Source organism: Physeter macrocephalus, unplaced genomic scaffold (assembly GCF_002837175.3).
Source record: "Physeter macrocephalus isolate SW-GA unplaced genomic scaffold, ASM283717v5 random_1397, whole genome shotgun sequence".
Taxonomy (NCBI): domain Eukaryota; kingdom Metazoa; phylum Chordata; class Mammalia; order Artiodactyla; family Physeteridae; genus Physeter; species Physeter macrocephalus.
In genome coordinates, this window is record NW_021147051.1 from 5,381 (window position 1) to 21,051 (window position 15,671).

General features: G+C 61.0%; 1 protein-coding gene across 1 annotated transcript; it reads left to right on the top strand.

Annotated features, from left to right (window-relative positions):
* Positions 1–726: 726 nt before the first annotated feature.
* Positions 727–14,290, top strand: LOC114485595 (plasma membrane calcium-transporting ATPase 2-like). Its single transcript, XM_028487333.2, has 10 exons — positions 727–765; positions 895–1,074; positions 1,272–1,359; positions 5,030–5,136; positions 5,610–5,801; positions 7,907–8,120; positions 9,727–9,938; positions 10,090–10,197; positions 11,951–12,133; positions 13,997–14,290. Exons 1-10 carry the CDS (start codon positions 727–729, stop codon positions 14,288–14,290), a joined length of 1,617 nt encoding a protein of 538 aa, XP_028343134.2.
* The last annotated feature ends 1,381 nt before the right edge of the window (positions 14,291–15,671 follow it).

Consider the following 15,671-nt stretch of genomic DNA (forward strand, 5'->3'; position numbering starts at 1 on the left):
TTTGGTAGTGTATATATGTCCATGCCACTCTCTCACTTCGTCCCAGCTTACCCTTCCCCCTCCCCGTGTCCTCAAGTCCATTCTCTACATCTGCGTCTTTATTCCTGTCCTGCCCCTAGGTTCTTCAGAACCTTTTTTTTTTTAGATTCCAGGCTGGTTTTTGCATCCTAATTGCTGGGCAGATCCAGCGCCCTGCAAAGGTTGGGGGGGACAGCTTCTGATTGGCTGGGTCTGCTCTGGCCTAAATGGCCCAGATGTCAGTCTGTTATTACAAAGAGGGCAGTAGGCAGCCCTTACTCTCACAGGGAGATGTCATGTTTTACACAAAGCCTAATCATTCTCATTTATTCTAAGCCAATGTCACAGTATATAAATAAATTATCCTAAAATGCAATGTCCTTCCCCTGCCCGCCCCCTGGCAACAAACTGAAAACACACAAACATATTTATCATTGAGTTTGCAGGAAATGTGCATGTAGATGAAGCAGGGACAAGATCCTGTGCAGCAGTGGAGTGTTCTGTACTCTTGACTGGCACCATATCCAAGAGGATGTTTATTGTGGTCTTTCTCAAAGTCCTTGTCCAGGTCAGGATAGCCAATGGTTTCATCTTAGGATGCAGTATCATGGGTGATAGGTGGTGGCTGGCTGGGACACTGCAGAAAAGAATGTGAGACCACATCAGGGTTTCATCAGGGGGTGCTATGATCGGTTAACAATGCCTACCATGGGCACAGGAAAGGAGGAGATGGCCTGTGTGCCATCAGTACCTCCTGGTCATCTAGGCCCCTTACAGTGGCGTTGCCTGTGAGCAGGGCTCACTCTGGAATCCATGAGGGCAGGGAGGGCCTGCACGAGACGATGTCCACTCCATGGCACATGCCCTCCCACCCAGGTCCCGGAAGCCATCCGCAAGTGCCAGCGAGCAGGCATCACTGTCCGCATGGTCACCGGTGACAATATCAACACAGCCCGGGCCATCGCCATCAAATGTGGCATCATCCATCCTGGGGAGGACTTCCTGTGCCTTGAGGGCAAGGAGTTCAACCGGAGAATCCGCAACGAGAAAGGGGAGGTATGTGGCCCGCTGCAGAGGGTCCTCAGAGGGCAGGGCTGGGATGGGGAGCTGGGAGGCACGGGCATGCATGAAGCTCCAGCAGCCAGCCAGTGTGCCACTCAGAGCCCAGTGATCGAGGCAAGTCCCCTCCCTTCTCTGGGCCTCAGTTTCTCTCCCCGACCCCACCGACCCGCCCCTCCCCCATCCCTCTCCAGATTGAGCAGGAGCGAATTGACAAGATCTGGCCAAAGCTGCGGGTGCTGGCTCGCTCCTCCCCCACGGACAAGCATACCCTGGTCAAAGGTAAGACTGGGGCAGGCACGGGCAGCTCTGAGGCCCAGGTGCCAGGCCTCCCCGGGCCTTCCCGTCCTGGCGCCTGCAGCTTCTTTCCAGGATGGAAGGGGCTCCTGCCTGGGGCTTCCCCGCACCTGGGGACACCCCGGGAGGCCTGCTAAGGGCCACAGTGAAATAAGGAGGTGGCGAATCTGCTCCCTGGGCCCCACCTCCCATGGGCAGCAATGGGATTGCCTATCCAGGGGCCAAAACTCATGGCCTGAGGGCTGAATGGGGCCCACAGACGAGTTTGTTGGGGTGGTGTGTCTTCTTTCATGTTCAATTTGAATGACTTTATACAGACCCTGCTTGCTCCCATTTGATGCCGTCTTAACCACTGTTGTCTGACACTCCGCCCATTTCATTTACTTATGTTCTCAGTCTGGCCCCAGAGCTTGTGAGTTTGAGACCCTTGGTCTGCCTGTTCTCTAAGGATGCTATCTGGAATGGTCTGTCCTGGGAATAGCAATCTGAGAAATGAGCCAAAACCCAGCGTCCTTCCTCCCTGACTCCCTCCAGGGAAAGGGCACACCCCTCGCTGAGCCCATCTAGCTGGTCAGATGCTGGGCACTTTCAGAGTCCCATAGGCCTGGGTTTAAATCCAGACTCTGCCCCTGCCCTGCTCTGTGGCCTTGGGCAAGTGCCCGGCCCCAGGGCTCAATTTTTCCATCTGTAAAATGGCCGTAGGGGGAAGGTTTCTGGCTGAGGTCATCCCTAGGGCATCTTGGATTCCTCTCCTAAAGGTGCTGCCCAAAGACATTAATGAAGGCAGATCTGGCCTTGGAACAGAAACACAAAGCCCCAGAACCACAGATACCCAAGCAGGAGACCACCCCCAACCCATCCCCATTTCTTATTCAATCATGCACTCATTCATTCACTCATTCTCTTGATAAATGTTTACTGAGGATCTAGTATGTGCCAGGCCCAGGTCTTGGCCGACGTGGTCCTCCCGTCTTGGAATTTGTGGTCCAGGTTTTATCCAGCAGACATGGAATAGGTGGTTTCCCTATGTAGAGCTAAAGGCTGCACTGGTGGGAGAGAAGGGTGATCTGGGCCCTCTGCTGGCCTCTAACTCGAGCTGGGGAGGGTGTCATATTGCAGGCCTTGGAAGGTGGGATGGGGGGGCCAGGGGGAAGGGCCTGTGTTTCAGGCAGGACAGGGAACTGCGCTCTGAAAGCCCAGAGGCAGAGATTTCCAGGCACTTTCAAGGACTTGAAAGAAGTTCAGTTGGCTGGGCTGCAGCCTCAAGCGAGAGCGAGAGACAAGAGGAGGAGGCCAGAGAAGGAGGTGCCGGCATCAGATCACGTGGGGCCTTGAACGCCAAGGGGTGACCCGCACAGTTAGCCCAGGTGGGGAGCCGAGGGAGGGCCTTGAAGGGGAAATGTTGTTTTAGAAAGCTCCCTCCCTGCTGCTGTGTGGAGAGCGGCCTGGAAGCAGAGAGACCACCAGGATTGTCCAGCTGTGAGCGGTGACACCTGGGCAGGGGTGGTGACAGTGCCGGTGCACTGGAAGGGGGCGGGTCTGCGAACTCTCTGTGGGCAGGAAGGGCCTGGGCCCGGCGAGTGTTCAGATGGGGTGGAGGGATGGGGGAGAGGGGAGTCCAGGACTGCTCCGTCTATACCCGCTTGAGAGCCTGCTGCATAGTTTACAAGGGGGCAGCTAGGTGTCAGGAGTCGCACAAGAAGGGACCGATTTGATGGGAAACTGATGCACTTGCTTTAGGAGGCCGAGCTGGAGGCCCTCTGACATCCAAGTGGAGATGTCCATGGAGTCAGGGCTCAGGAGAGAGAGCTGGCCCCCGATAAAGATGTAGGTGGGGTGTGCCGAGTAGGGGTAAGCAGAGGAGCCGCTGAACCCAGGAACCTCCCACCTGAGTGGTGAGCGGAGGCTGAGACCTGTCAGCGGGTCTGTCACCAAGAAGGGGCAGCCAGAGGGGTCGGGGGACAAGCAGGACGAGGAAGGAGGCCTGCTGAGGGGGAAGGTGTGGTCCACGGTGTGCGTGGCTGCTGAGAGGTCCAGAGACGGGACAGGAGCCCCAGGAGTCAGCCACAGGGGGGTGCCTGGGGCCCTGCGCTGCGGGCGTGTCGGCGCTGGCGGTGGGGGAAAGAGGTGTGGGGGAAGGGGCTCTCGCAGCTCCCCCCTCTATCGCGAGCCGTAGGAGAGCTGGGCCGGCCTGGGGAGCCACAGGGGAAAACTGGCCCCCTCCTTGCCTCGGAGAAGCACCCAGGCGGGCCCAGGGAACCAGCGGGGTGAAGGCCCCAAATGCCAAGCGCACAGAGATTGGATAATCCGGGGCAGCAGAACAGCTTGGGGGAGCGGCCAGGAGGACTTCCGGTGCACAAGTCCTGAAGCCAGACCTTGCAGAGGGTGGAGCTTTGACCCTTGCAGGGAGCTGGGCGGAGACGGGGTCTGGGGGTACAGTGCCCCAGGTCAGGGAACTCATTCCCTCCTTTCAGAGGCTGCTGCGGTTTGCCAATTGCGGGACACACGTGTGGGAGCTACAGTGACCTGATTAGGGTGGGCGGGGGTCCTCAGGGTGTCACAAAGGCTTCCTAGGGAAAGCAGTATCTGGGCTGAGACCGGGTGACTGGGTGGTGGGGACAGCTGGCCCAGGGAACAGCCTGTGCAAAGACGGGCAGGTGGCCAGCTGCATGGGACAGAGAGCCGTTCCCGTGGCAGAAGCACAGTCTGGGGGTGGCTGCGGGAGGGAAGAGATCAGAGAATGGGCGGGGTGTGACCACGGAGGACCAAGTGGGTAGAGCCGAGAACTCGGCATCATCCTGAGGCCGAGGGCAGTGAGAGTATGACTCTCAGCTGGTGCTGGGGGCCGGGTTCAGACTCAGGTGTCAGAGAGAAAGGCCCTGGGGCTGCTGTGAAGGTCGGAGGGGAGCCTGGTGTTAGGGAGGGGGGGAGTGGAGGCGCTGCACGTGGGCTGGGCAGAGAGGAGGGAGGGTAAGGATCCCAGTGGGGCTTCGGGGCTGTAGGACCCGCAGACGCAGTGACGCATCTGATGTGCGGAACGGGACAGGGTTGTATCGAGGTTGACACCCGAGTTTCTGTCCCGCCGTGGATGTCTGTGCTTGGGGCCCCACAAACTCCACACGCACCCAGTGACGACTTCTTTCACGCATCCTTTTCTACTGGCCCCAGAGCAGTGACAGGGGCCGTGTGTCATCTGTTCACTCTGTTATTTGCTGAAGATTTTCCTGAGGATGGACGTCTGGAGAGCAGCCACTGGCAAATGGCAGAGCCCAGGCCTCCTCGGGTGTGACTGACACCGCCCGCCCCACCCCCAGGCAGAAGGTGCTGGGGGAGCAGATAGTAGGCCCCCCGGCCAAACCCTGGTGCCCCAGGAGGACAGAGGGGCCCCTGGGGTATAGGCAGAGGGGAGGTGCGTCCGGCCAGGGTGGCTGCCACTGTGGCCACGGGCTGCAGAAAGCAAAGAGGATGCTGGAGAGGCGACAGGCCCAGACCACAGAGGGCCGCAGCCGGCCCCGGCCTCAGGGGCCCCACGTCCCCTGCAGGTGCTGGGAAGAAGCTCGGTGGGAGGGGGTGGCGGGGCAGGGGCCAGAGAGGAGGCCGTCCCCGCCCCACTGGGAGTCCCAGGGCCCTCAGTACACGCTCGCCTCACCCACAGGCATCATCGACAGCACGCACACGGAGCAGCGGCAGGTGGTGGCCGTGACGGGAGACGGCACCAACGATGGGCCCGCGCTCAAGAAGGCCGATGTGGGCTTCGCCATGGTAGGAGCTCGCGGGGGCCCGGGGCGGCATCCGGCAGGAGCCCGCAGGCAGGGGGTTCGGGGGGCGTGGGCCACACAGCCTCCGGCAGGGAGCGCAGCACCCCCAGTGCACACTCCACCCACCCTCCGTCCACCGGATGCTCCCAGCACTCCTGAGGCTCGGCCTGGCCTCCGGGTCTCCCTGGAAGGGTAGAGGGGGCTTCCTGCAGCGATGGGTCTGGGGGAGGGAGGGGGAGGGAGGGAGGGAGGGGAGGGCCCCCCTTCCTGAAGGCAGACCGTTGGCCTCAGGGCTGGGTCTGCGAGGAGCAGGGCTGTGGTGTGCTTGTGTGTGCACACACGTGCATGCCTCGTGTGGCCTGGCCGTGCGGGGGTGGGGGTGGGTGTGCGGGGGCTGGTGGAGGGGTGAGGACAGTGTGGCTAGGGCTGCTCGCCTCTCCGGTCGCCCCACCCAGGCTCCTGTCCCCATCCCCACAGGGCATCGCAGGCACAGATGTGGCCAAGGAGGCCTCGGACATCATCCTGACAGACGACAACTTCAGCAGCATCGTCAAGGCGGTGATGTGGGGCCGCAACGTCTATGACAGCATCTCCAAATTCCTGCAGTTCCAGCTGACGGTCAACGTGGTGGCCGTGATCGTGGCCTTCACGGGCGCCTGCATCACGCAGGTGGGTCCTCCAGGGGCGGGCAGGATGGTGCAGGCCAAAGCCTGGGGAGGGCGGACACCCGCACGGGGTGTCCCAGATAGTCACACCTGCACGCTGAGGGCCAGGAACTGCATCACAGACCCACCGACGTAGGCGCCAGCCCCACAGGGTGCAGGAACTAAGGCTCAGAGAGGTGGCGGGATTTGCCCAAGGTCTCCCAGCAAGTGGAGATGCCAGACCCACCTCCACATCTGCCTGACCCAGGCACAGGCCTGGCCCTTGCCCCAAGAGGCAGGAGAGGTGATCCTCAAGGGAAGGCAGGACCCCTGGCTGCATGAAGGGCCAGAGAGAGGCTGGGGCAGGACAGGCAGCCAGCTGGGGTCGCGGAGCTGGCAGGGCCCTGGGAGCCTCAACTCCGGCGTGGAGTGCGTTGGGAAAGGCCCGCGTGCCTGGGTTCCGGGGCCTCGTGGAGCCAACAGGCAAGCCCCGACACCTGCAGCCTCACTGCTTCCTCACCCACCTCACGAGGCGGGAACTGTGGTGATCCCATCTCACAGAGGCAGAAACGGAGCCTCAGAGGATGGGCCTGCCAGGCACCTGCCATGGCTCCCGCAGCCTCCTGCCTCACCCCAACAGGGGCCGACCAGGAGAGGGCAGGTGTTCCGAGGCCTGGCCCCCCCCAGAACCAGGTGGGCAGATGAGCTCCTGCCCATAAGAGCACCCGGAGGCCCAGAGGCCAGCACTGCCCTGAAGAGCTGTGTGGCCCTGGGAATGCTGTGCCCTCTGTTGTACTCTGAGCCCTTGAGGGTGCACGTGGCAGCACCCAACACCCCAGCCCTGAGACTGAGAGCCCTGGGAGGTGCCTAGGGCGGGGTGAGGGCGGGGTGGGGGCGGGGGTCCCTTCTGCTCCTAAGGGCCTTGTCTCCTGCTCTGTGGACAAGAGGCTCCCTCTAGTGGTGGCTTGAGGGACACTCCCATGGGACAGCGGCTCGCACCAGGCTTCTTGGAGACCAGCTGGTGCCAGATGAGGAAACTGAGGTGCCGAGGGGACCGTCAGTTTGCCTGAGGTCTCGGATTGAGTTGATGGCAGGGTTGTGAAGGCCTTGGTGGGGAGATGGGGGCCCTGACCCCAAAGTGCATAGAGGAGGCTGATGGACAGGAGGAAGCTGAGGGGAGCGGGGCGTGTGACTGAGCCCGGCAGAGGTGGGAGAGGTGGCCTGGAGGAGGGGCGGCGATAAATATCTAGGAGGTGAGTGAGTGTGTAAGGCGGAGGCGGAGGGGCCTCAGGAGCCAGCTCAGTCCAGGCTGCTGGGCGTACAGGATCTGCGGGCTTCCTGGAGGAGGTGCTCGGGCGGTGTGGACCACATGATACGACTGTGCACAGACAGCATGAATATGTGATCCCTGTCTCAGCCAGAGAGAAGTGTGGGGGTCCACACCAGAATGTGGATGGCGGGAACCCGTAAATGGTGAATGTTGATTACTTTTAGCTTCTTCTGGTCCTTACTTGCCCAGATTTTCTACCAGGAAAATACATTATTTTGGGCATCATAGACACACATAATAATTGCTTAAAGTAAACATAAGAGGTAAAGAGAAATTGGGTGGTAGTAAAAAAGGGACAGGGTCCCAGGCATTGTTTGTGGGATAGGGGAGGCCCAAGCCATTGGTGGTTGAGGGGAAAGAGGCAGCAGGAAGCAGAGGAGGCGGGGTCTGTGGTTGTGGGAGGGGCGTGACCTTAGCCTGGAGGAGAGGCTCGTGCAGACGGGGGTGGGGCTGGAGAGGAGGAGGAGGGAAGATGGTGGGGATGTGGCTGTATTTACGGGGGCCGGGCTGTGGAACTGGTGGCCGTCGGGCCTGGGGCTCAATTTTCTCCTTGTGGGAGAAGACAGGTCTGAAGTGGGCGGGCCTGGGCTGTTCCCCAGGGAAGGCCTAGCAAACCTGCTCCACGCCTGCTCTGGAACCCAGGGGGTGGGCCAGCCGAGGAAGACCCACGGGGAGAGCCGGCCTCCAGGCTCCGGTGGGAAGCTGCTGACACCTCAGGAATGAGCCCCACCCCGGGCACTTCGGGGCAGCGGGTGGGCCGGCCTCCCCGTGACAGCCCCCTCTCCACTCGCCATCCCCAGGACTCCCCTCTGAAGGCCGTGCAGATGCTCTGGGTGAACCTCATCATGGACACGTTCGCCTCGCTGGCGCTGGCCACCGAACCACCCACGGAGACCCTGCTTCTGAGGAAGCCATACGGCCGCAACAAGCCCCTCATCTCGCGGACCATGATGAAGAACATCCTGGGCCACGCCGTCTACCAGCTCACCCTCATCTTCACCCTGCTCTTTGTTGGTGAGTCCCCCACCCTGCCCACCGGGGACACCATGGCCCAGACCCAGCGCTCGGGACTCACAGCTGCCTGCCTGTTTGCTGGTGAGGTAGTGGAGGCCTAGGGAGGTGAAGTTAGTTGCTCAGGGTCACACAGCACATCTTGGGTAGAGACTGGCCCTGCCCCAGGTCTGGCTGACTCCAAAGCCAGGGACCTTTCCACTGATGACAGCTCCAGACACTGTGTACACAGTGCAAGGTGGTGCCTCACGCCAGCCCCACGGGAGCCTGAAGCTCTAGGGCGAGTGACCAGCCCCTTCTCTCATTGCTCCCACGCTTGGAAGGATACTCACCACGCCATCCTCAGAAAAGAGCCACATGCCTGCCTACCCGCCAGCTGTTTCCACAACACTTTTATTTAGGACCCTCTACCACCAACCCCCATGACAATGAGGGCACCGAGCACAGAGAGGGGAGGTGACTTGCCCGAGGGCATGCAGCCGGTCTGAGGTGGCACCCTCGCTGGTCCTAAGACCGGCCTGGCTTCCAGGGTGCTTCAGAGATGATCCGGGCACAGCCCACCCCTGGCACCTGGAGAGGCCCAGAGGCGGGCAGGAGCTGGCCCACAGCCGCACGGCAAGTTGGGGCCAGCTCGGGGTCCCCAGAGCCTCTCCGAGCTGGGTTTTCAATGCCAACGAGCCCTTGCCCTCAAAGTCCAGAGTACAGATGGGGATGGGGCACGATCCCATTCCTCAAAGAGCAGTTCCCTTCCATTGTGTTGGCAGGACGGTTGCAAAGATGATCGTGAAAAGCCTTGGAGGATGTTCGGGGAGTGCAGAACTAGGAGAGACTCGGAGAAAGCTGTCAGGCTGGGGAGAGAGGGGGGCGTGGGGGGCTCCTGCTTTACTCGCTGGCCTCCCCACTTGAGCGCCTGCTCTGGGCGGTCCTGGACTCAGCTAGATCCTCACACTCAGAAAACCCCACAAGCCCTCCCAGCACCAGCTCATGCAGCTTTGCAAAAGGACGCAGGACGGCATCAGGCATGCCGTGGGGGGGTGTCCACACAGCAGCCCGGGGCTGTGTCCCCCACACACCGCCACGTGGCAGCTCCTGTGACAGAGAATTAGGCCACCTGGGTGAGTCCAGAGCCAGCCTGGCCTGGAAGCTCCAGCCTCCATGCAGGAACTGGTCTCTCCTGTGACAGCCCCTCGCGCTTCCAGAGGTCTCAGCAAAGACGTGCTCAGTTACAAGCAGCAAGTCTTTCGGGGGGGACCCAAAGCCATGGTCTCCTGCCAGGTATTCCGAGGCCGCTCTATGTCCTCCCAGTCCGGATGAGTTTGCCAACCAGGAGTTGCTTTCTATAAGCCCTGTCGCCTTGTAGCACAGCTGGCCTCCCACCTTTATCAGATTTCTGCAGAAAAAGTGGAAGGAAGTCCTCCCCTAGAGGAGAAAGGGTTTCGTTACCCCTTCGCTTACACCCCGCAGCTCAGGCCCACCTGCCGCCCAGTGTCCAGAGAGCACCTCCCGCATCTGGGTGAGCCACCCGGCTGCTCAGAAGACACCCCCACGCAGGGCCGGGCGTCCCCCCAGCCCCGTCCCTCAGCCCGGCCCCGCCCTCTCGGCTCGGCAGGCGAGAAGATGTTCCAGATCGACAGCGGGAGAAACGCACCCCTGCACTCGCCGCCCTCCGAGCACTACACCATCATCTTCAACACCTTCGTCATGATGCAGCTCTTCAACGAGATCAACGCCCGCAAGATCCACGGCGAGCGCAACGTCTTCGACGGCATCTTCCGGAACCCCATCTTCTGCACCATTGTGCTGGGCACCTTCACCATCCAGGTACCAGGCCCCCTCCCTGACCTGGCCGGGGTGGCCAGAGAGCAGCGGGCAGCCGGGGCCCCTCAGCAGCGCCCTGAGAGCCCTGACCTCCGAGCTGGCCCCTGATGGCCTGTCCCTCTGTCTCTCTCTCTCTGCTCCCTGTGACTTCCAGATAGTGATCGTGCAGTTTGGGGGGAAACCGTTCAGCTGCTCTCCGCTGCAGCTGGACCAGTGGCTGTGGTGCATATTCATCGGGTTAGGAGAGCTTGTCTGGGGCCAGGTGAGTGCTGGGGGAGCTGCAGGAGGGGCCTGTCAGCAGGGGAAGGGAAAGAGGACTGGACGGGGAATCCAGGAGCCCCAGGAATGGGTGGGTCATGGCTCCTCCATGGATTAGCTGTCTGGCCCCGGGCAAGGGCTTTCCCGTCTCCGGGGACCGGAGCAATGGGGGGTTGGCCCAGGTCTCGAATGCTGGTCATTTGGGTATCGCCACTATGATTTTTGCTTCTGTCTATACACCCCGCTGATCCTGTTATTTACTTGATACTTTCTTTTAGTCACATCCGTTTTTCTAACTGAAATTTATTTCAAAAGGTAACTTATATTACAGATAGGATTGGAAAACCAGTATTACTTGTCATAAACAGAAGCTACCAAAAAAAAATGTAACAAGAGCGATGTTATTAAACTCTAACTAGATGCCACGGCCAGCCAAGGCTCAGAGCTCGAAGCCGGCTTGTTGTAGAGAGCATTAGTAGGTGCTGTGACACCAAGCAGAGGCTCCTTCAGAGAGCTCGGAGGGAACGTGAGAGGGGCAAACCCTGCTGCATCACAGTGCTGTGTCTGCAGCCATCTGTGGCCCTCCCCAGCTTCGGGGAAACCTGGGCTGGATCCTCTCTAGGGGACCTTCTAGCCATGACCCCAGAACGTTCTCCAACCAGGCGCATGCACACACACACGCACACGCACCATCATGGAACTCACAGCTTGCAGCTCAAAGACACCTGACCAGGACATGGTACCCGGAGCCGGATCCAGGCAGTGGGGGCCCCAACAGGCCTAAGACGCTGGTCTTGCCTTCAAGCTGTTCCCAGGCTAGAGTGGGAAATGCCAGTGAGAGAAATTAACTAGAAGGTAAAGAATAAAATTTAGTTTCACTCAGAACAGTCTTCTTGAAACTTTGGAGCGTCTTTGGAGAGTCGATAAACTAGATTTGACTTAACAACGCCATTCTCTGGGCACCCTCAGGGCCTGGGCATCTTTGTTCCACTGGACAATCCCTCAGGGAGCCCTCGGCATCTGGATGAGCAGGCTCCTAACACCTAAGGAAGATGCCAGTTGGCAAGACCCACCTTAAACCCCCAGGGAACCCCTGAGAGTGTGCAGGTCGGCCCCTGTCAGTCCCTAGAGGAGATGTCAGGGGCCTCTGACCCCTGCCGCCTCAGCTTCCCCACAGGGCCTGCCGCTCAGGCCTCAGCCCCACGGGCAAGCCCTTTGGAGGAAGAGTAAGAACAAAGGCATATCCCCCTCCCATATTGCCTTCCTTTCCGGGAGGCAGCCGTTCCAAGAGTCCCAGGATTGACTGCACCCAAGGCACGCAAGCTCTGAGCCCCTGTTGCCCAGGGCAGGGCACCCCAGGACCCAGTGGCCTCAGGAAGAATAAGCCAGAGACCTGAGGGCCGGTGACTTAGACACACCATCTCCAACTCCGAGAACTGTTCCCAGCTTTCCAGATGGGAAAGCCGGAGCTCGGAGAGGTTAAATGACTTGCCCAAAGTCACAGGGTTTGTCAGGTCTGGGGTATCCAAAGTCACACGTGCCCAACTCCCCGGATTTCCCACGATTGCCCCCTGCCTCTGGATGAGTGAGTGAATTAAGAAGCAAATTAAAAAGAAATCTAAAGATTGAGTTGAGGAAGGGGTGAGATGAGTTAAGGAGTGGGTCGAACGTGACTAGGTCAGTGGGTAAGAAGAGCGGGAGGGAGGGAGGGAGGGAGGGAGGCCGACCCCCTCCGCTGACAGCTGGGCCCCTTGCAGGTCATTGCCACCATCCCAACCAGCAGGCTCAAGTTCCTCAAGGAGGCGGGCAGGCTCACGCAGAAGGAGGAGATCCCGGAGGAGGAGCTGAATGAGGACGTGGAGGAGATAGACCACGCCGAGCGAGAGCTGCGGCGGGGCCAGATCTTGTGGTTCCGAGGCCTGAACCGAATCCAGACCCAGGTACAGGCGGCTCCTGGAGCTGGGCCCGTGCCTGGCGGGGTGGGTGGTGATGGGGATGAGGGGCTGAGGGGAGGTCCAGACCCGCTCTCCCCATCTCACCAGCCTTCTGTGCACCCGTGTTCCCCCCACACATGCTCTGCGTGGCTGCTGAAGAGCGGCCTCCTCAGGAAGGTCCTACCTCCCTGTCCACCTGGCCGGGGTCGGACTGGGGTCACACCCACGGTGCGCTTTGGGGCGGGGGGCAGGGGGTGCCCCTAAGGTGGGGGAGGGGTGACCCTGAGGGCTGAGGTGAGTGAGGGCCTCCTGTCAGGGTTGCTGGGGGGCCGCCAGGAGGGTCAGGCGAAGCTGGAGACTGATCCACGTGAGGCCGGGCTGGCAGCTTCAGGCCGGGGTGGGCCCCAGACTCTCCCGGCCACGTGGTCAGCCCTGCGGTGCGGGCTTGTGCACACGCACGTACATCTTCCTCCACGGGGGGCTTCAGACACTCTCCTAGCCCCCGCCGGGGCATTGAGTCAGTTCTGGGGACCAAAGCTTGGTTTTCCACACACACACCACACGCACGCACACGCACCCCAAGGACGCACATGTAGAGCACACGTGCGGGATGTGTGTCCGGCCAGAAGCAGGTCTCTGCCTCAGAACGGGACTGCGTGGCCACCACGTGACACACGCCAGGAACATGCAGCCCCCGTGTTCCCACACGGCCCTTCTCCCTGAGTCAGGGTGGCGGCTCTCGGGGTGCTTTCACAGCCCTGTAGGATGAGGAACAGACAGACCAGGAAACCGAGAGAGGCTCAGTCTCCTGCCCAGCCGGCCTGGGACAGCTGTGCTGGGACGGTCATGGCCAGCCTGCCCCCATCACGCTCTGGGAAGCGCGTCAGGGCCCCCCACCTTGGGCCTGCGGTCCTGCAGTCCAACGTGGCCTACCGCTGCACTTCCACCGAGCGCAACAAAAACAGGTCGCCTGGGCTGCCTCACCCCCTACAGGCACTGTCCCAAACATCATCTCATTGGCCTTCCCAGCCCCCTGAGAGGTCGGTGTGCCCCGCACCTAGTTTTAGGGGTAACCGAGGTTCAGGAGACAGCCCTTTCTGGGCGCTGGGTCGGGGGAGCAGGTTGCAGACCCAGAGCCTCCCGACAGACAGCGGTCTGGGCTCCGGGACTAGCCCTCCGGGTAGCCCCCATCCCCCACTTCCCAGGAGGGCCTGGCAGCTCTCAGCACACGCACAGCCCCGGTGCTGTCACCAGCCTGGCCACAAAGCCTTTGAGGAGGACACCGGGACTGTAGTTTCTTGAGTGAGCACGGGTCCTATCTAGCCTGACTCTTACGGACCACTAAGTGGGCCAGTGCTTTGCCCCTCACAGCTAACCCTGCCAGGTAGGTGGCACTGCCCCTTCTGAAGGACAAGAAACTGCCGCCGGGCAGTGACTTGCCCAAGGTCGTCTAGCTCGTAAGTGATAGAGCTGGGGTCTGGGCCAGGGTCCGTCCACCCCAGAGCTCCCAGCACACCACTCTGGCTCCACGCCTGGTCCCAAGGGCTGAGCACGCCCTCTGCCCCCAAACACCACGTTTAACGCCCCACCCGCGGCCCCCAGCCCAGCCCATTGGTCCCTGAGTCACTAGAGCAGGACCAAGGCCGGGCCCCTGTGGCTCCCCCCTCAACCGGGCCCTGGGGACCCCAGGTGCCCGAGCTGAGCAGACGTCTCTCAGAGCCTTGGAGCGTGCCTGGTATTGTCGTTTTGGTTTAAGTGGCGTGCTGTCTTGCCGTGGCTGCGGCTGTCCTCGTGGCCTGGCGCCTGTCAGTCGTGTAGCTGTCGTGTCCATTCTTTTCGCAACTTGTCTCGTTCTCTCCTCCGTTGCAGATTGAAGTAGTCAATACTTTCAAGAGCGGGGCCTCCTTTCAGGGAGCCCTGCGGAGACAATCCTCCGTCACCAGCCAGAGCCAGGACGTAGCCAATGTCTCTAGCCCTAGTCGCGTGTCGTTGTCCAATGCTCTTTCCTCTCCGACCAGCCTTCCTCCTGCTGCAGCTGGGCGTGAGTGTGAATCCGTACCGCCTCGGGTGCCACCGCCGCCAGCGCCGGGCGGGCAGGAGGGCAGGGGCCGGGGCGCCAGGGACTCGGGGGGCAGGAGGTCGTGCTTAGGCCCACGGGGCTGAGGGGCCCCGGCCATTGAGGAGGGTCCCAGGCGGTCAGCAGACCACAGCCAGGCACGGGGTGGCAGTCCCTTAGCGGGCCAGGGTCGGCTGGGGTCAGGGTCAGGGGTTATGACCAGGCAGTCATGGGGTCGTGAGGGTCACAAGTTGTCAAAAAGTCTGGGTCAGTCAGAGGATCCCCGTCGGTCAGGGAGGTTTCAGTGATCGAATGTCACAGCCCCCCACAGGGTCACGGTGGCCAGGGGCGAGCAGTCGGCTGGGGGGCCGTGGAGCATCCCAATCAGCGCAGGGTCATACCCGGTCAGGAAAAGCCGGGCTCGCGAGGGCCAGGGTCGGGGTTGGCCAGGAGAGCACAGTCTTGCGGTCGAAGTCAGGCCAAGGGTTACTGTGGGTCAAGGGAGGAAAGGCTCTCAGGGCCCACAGTCAGCCACAGTGAGGTCCAACCCAGAGGGGTCACCGTAGATCAGAGGTCACAGTCGGTCAGGGGACCCAGGCCCCCAAGGAGATCACAGCCTGGGGGCCCTGTACCCAGTAGTTCAGCCCCTTCTGCCCTCTCTCCTTGTACACATGATAGCACCAGCTACCTTACACACACTTCTCCCTGCAGCGGGGCTTGGAGCACAGCGAAGGCCTGAGCCCTTCCTGGAAGGGACAAGGCTCCTGACCCATTCCACTTGACCTCAGGTAGAGAGCAGCGGGGGTCTCATCCTGGCCGGCTGCCAGCAGGCCCGAGGGACCCAGTCTAACCTGTGGCTTCCTCCTTCCTCATTGGAGGGACAACTGGGGCTCTGACCCCCTCCATCGCCTCCCTCCCTCGAGCTCATCTCCTCACACCACGGCTTCTGACCCAGGTTTCTCAACTCTGGTCTTGTCTAGATCTTTACGAACCCCCCAGGGCTCCAGGCCCCAGAGGGCACAAGGAGTTTCTATTTACCACCTGCCTCCCTTCCCTGTCTCCAGTCAGCCCCTCCTAAACCACAAGGGAGCTGCAGTCTGGTCCTCTCAAGTTGTCTGTTCACTCAGCCGGCCCTCGGGCTTCTTTGATGAGACTCCAGGCCTCATCTCTTGATACTTTATAAGGTGCCTCTAGCCCCCTCCCAAGCACAGAACACCCCAAACACACGTCTCTGCCACCGGGCAGGAGAGGACCACGTGCTGGGTGAGAATGATGCCATCTGAGCCCTTGGACAAGAGGCACAAGCCGCACGGCGCTGTCGGTGGCGCGTGCTCGCGTCCCACGACCTTTCCGTGGGTGCAGTCCCACCAAGTACACAAAATGACAGGGAGGTTTTTGCAGAAACGAGGGGAAGCCCCTGTACTTGTTCATCAGCACAAAAGCACAGCGACGGGGAGGCCAGACGAGCCGAGGTGAAGTGAGGCCACG

Coding starts and splice junctions, on each gene's coding strand:
- LOC114485595 (XM_028487333.2), top strand. CDS start 727: ATGGGCACAGGAAAGGAGGAGATGGCCTGTGTGCCATCA. Junction 1,075..1,271: donor TCCGCAACGAGAAAGGGGAG/GTATGTGGCCCG, acceptor ATCCCTCTCCAG/ATTGAGCAGGAGCGAATTGA. Junction 10,198..11,950: donor GAGAGCTTGTCTGGGGCCAG/GTGAGTGCTGGG, acceptor GGCCCCTTGCAG/GTCATTGCCACCATCCCAAC.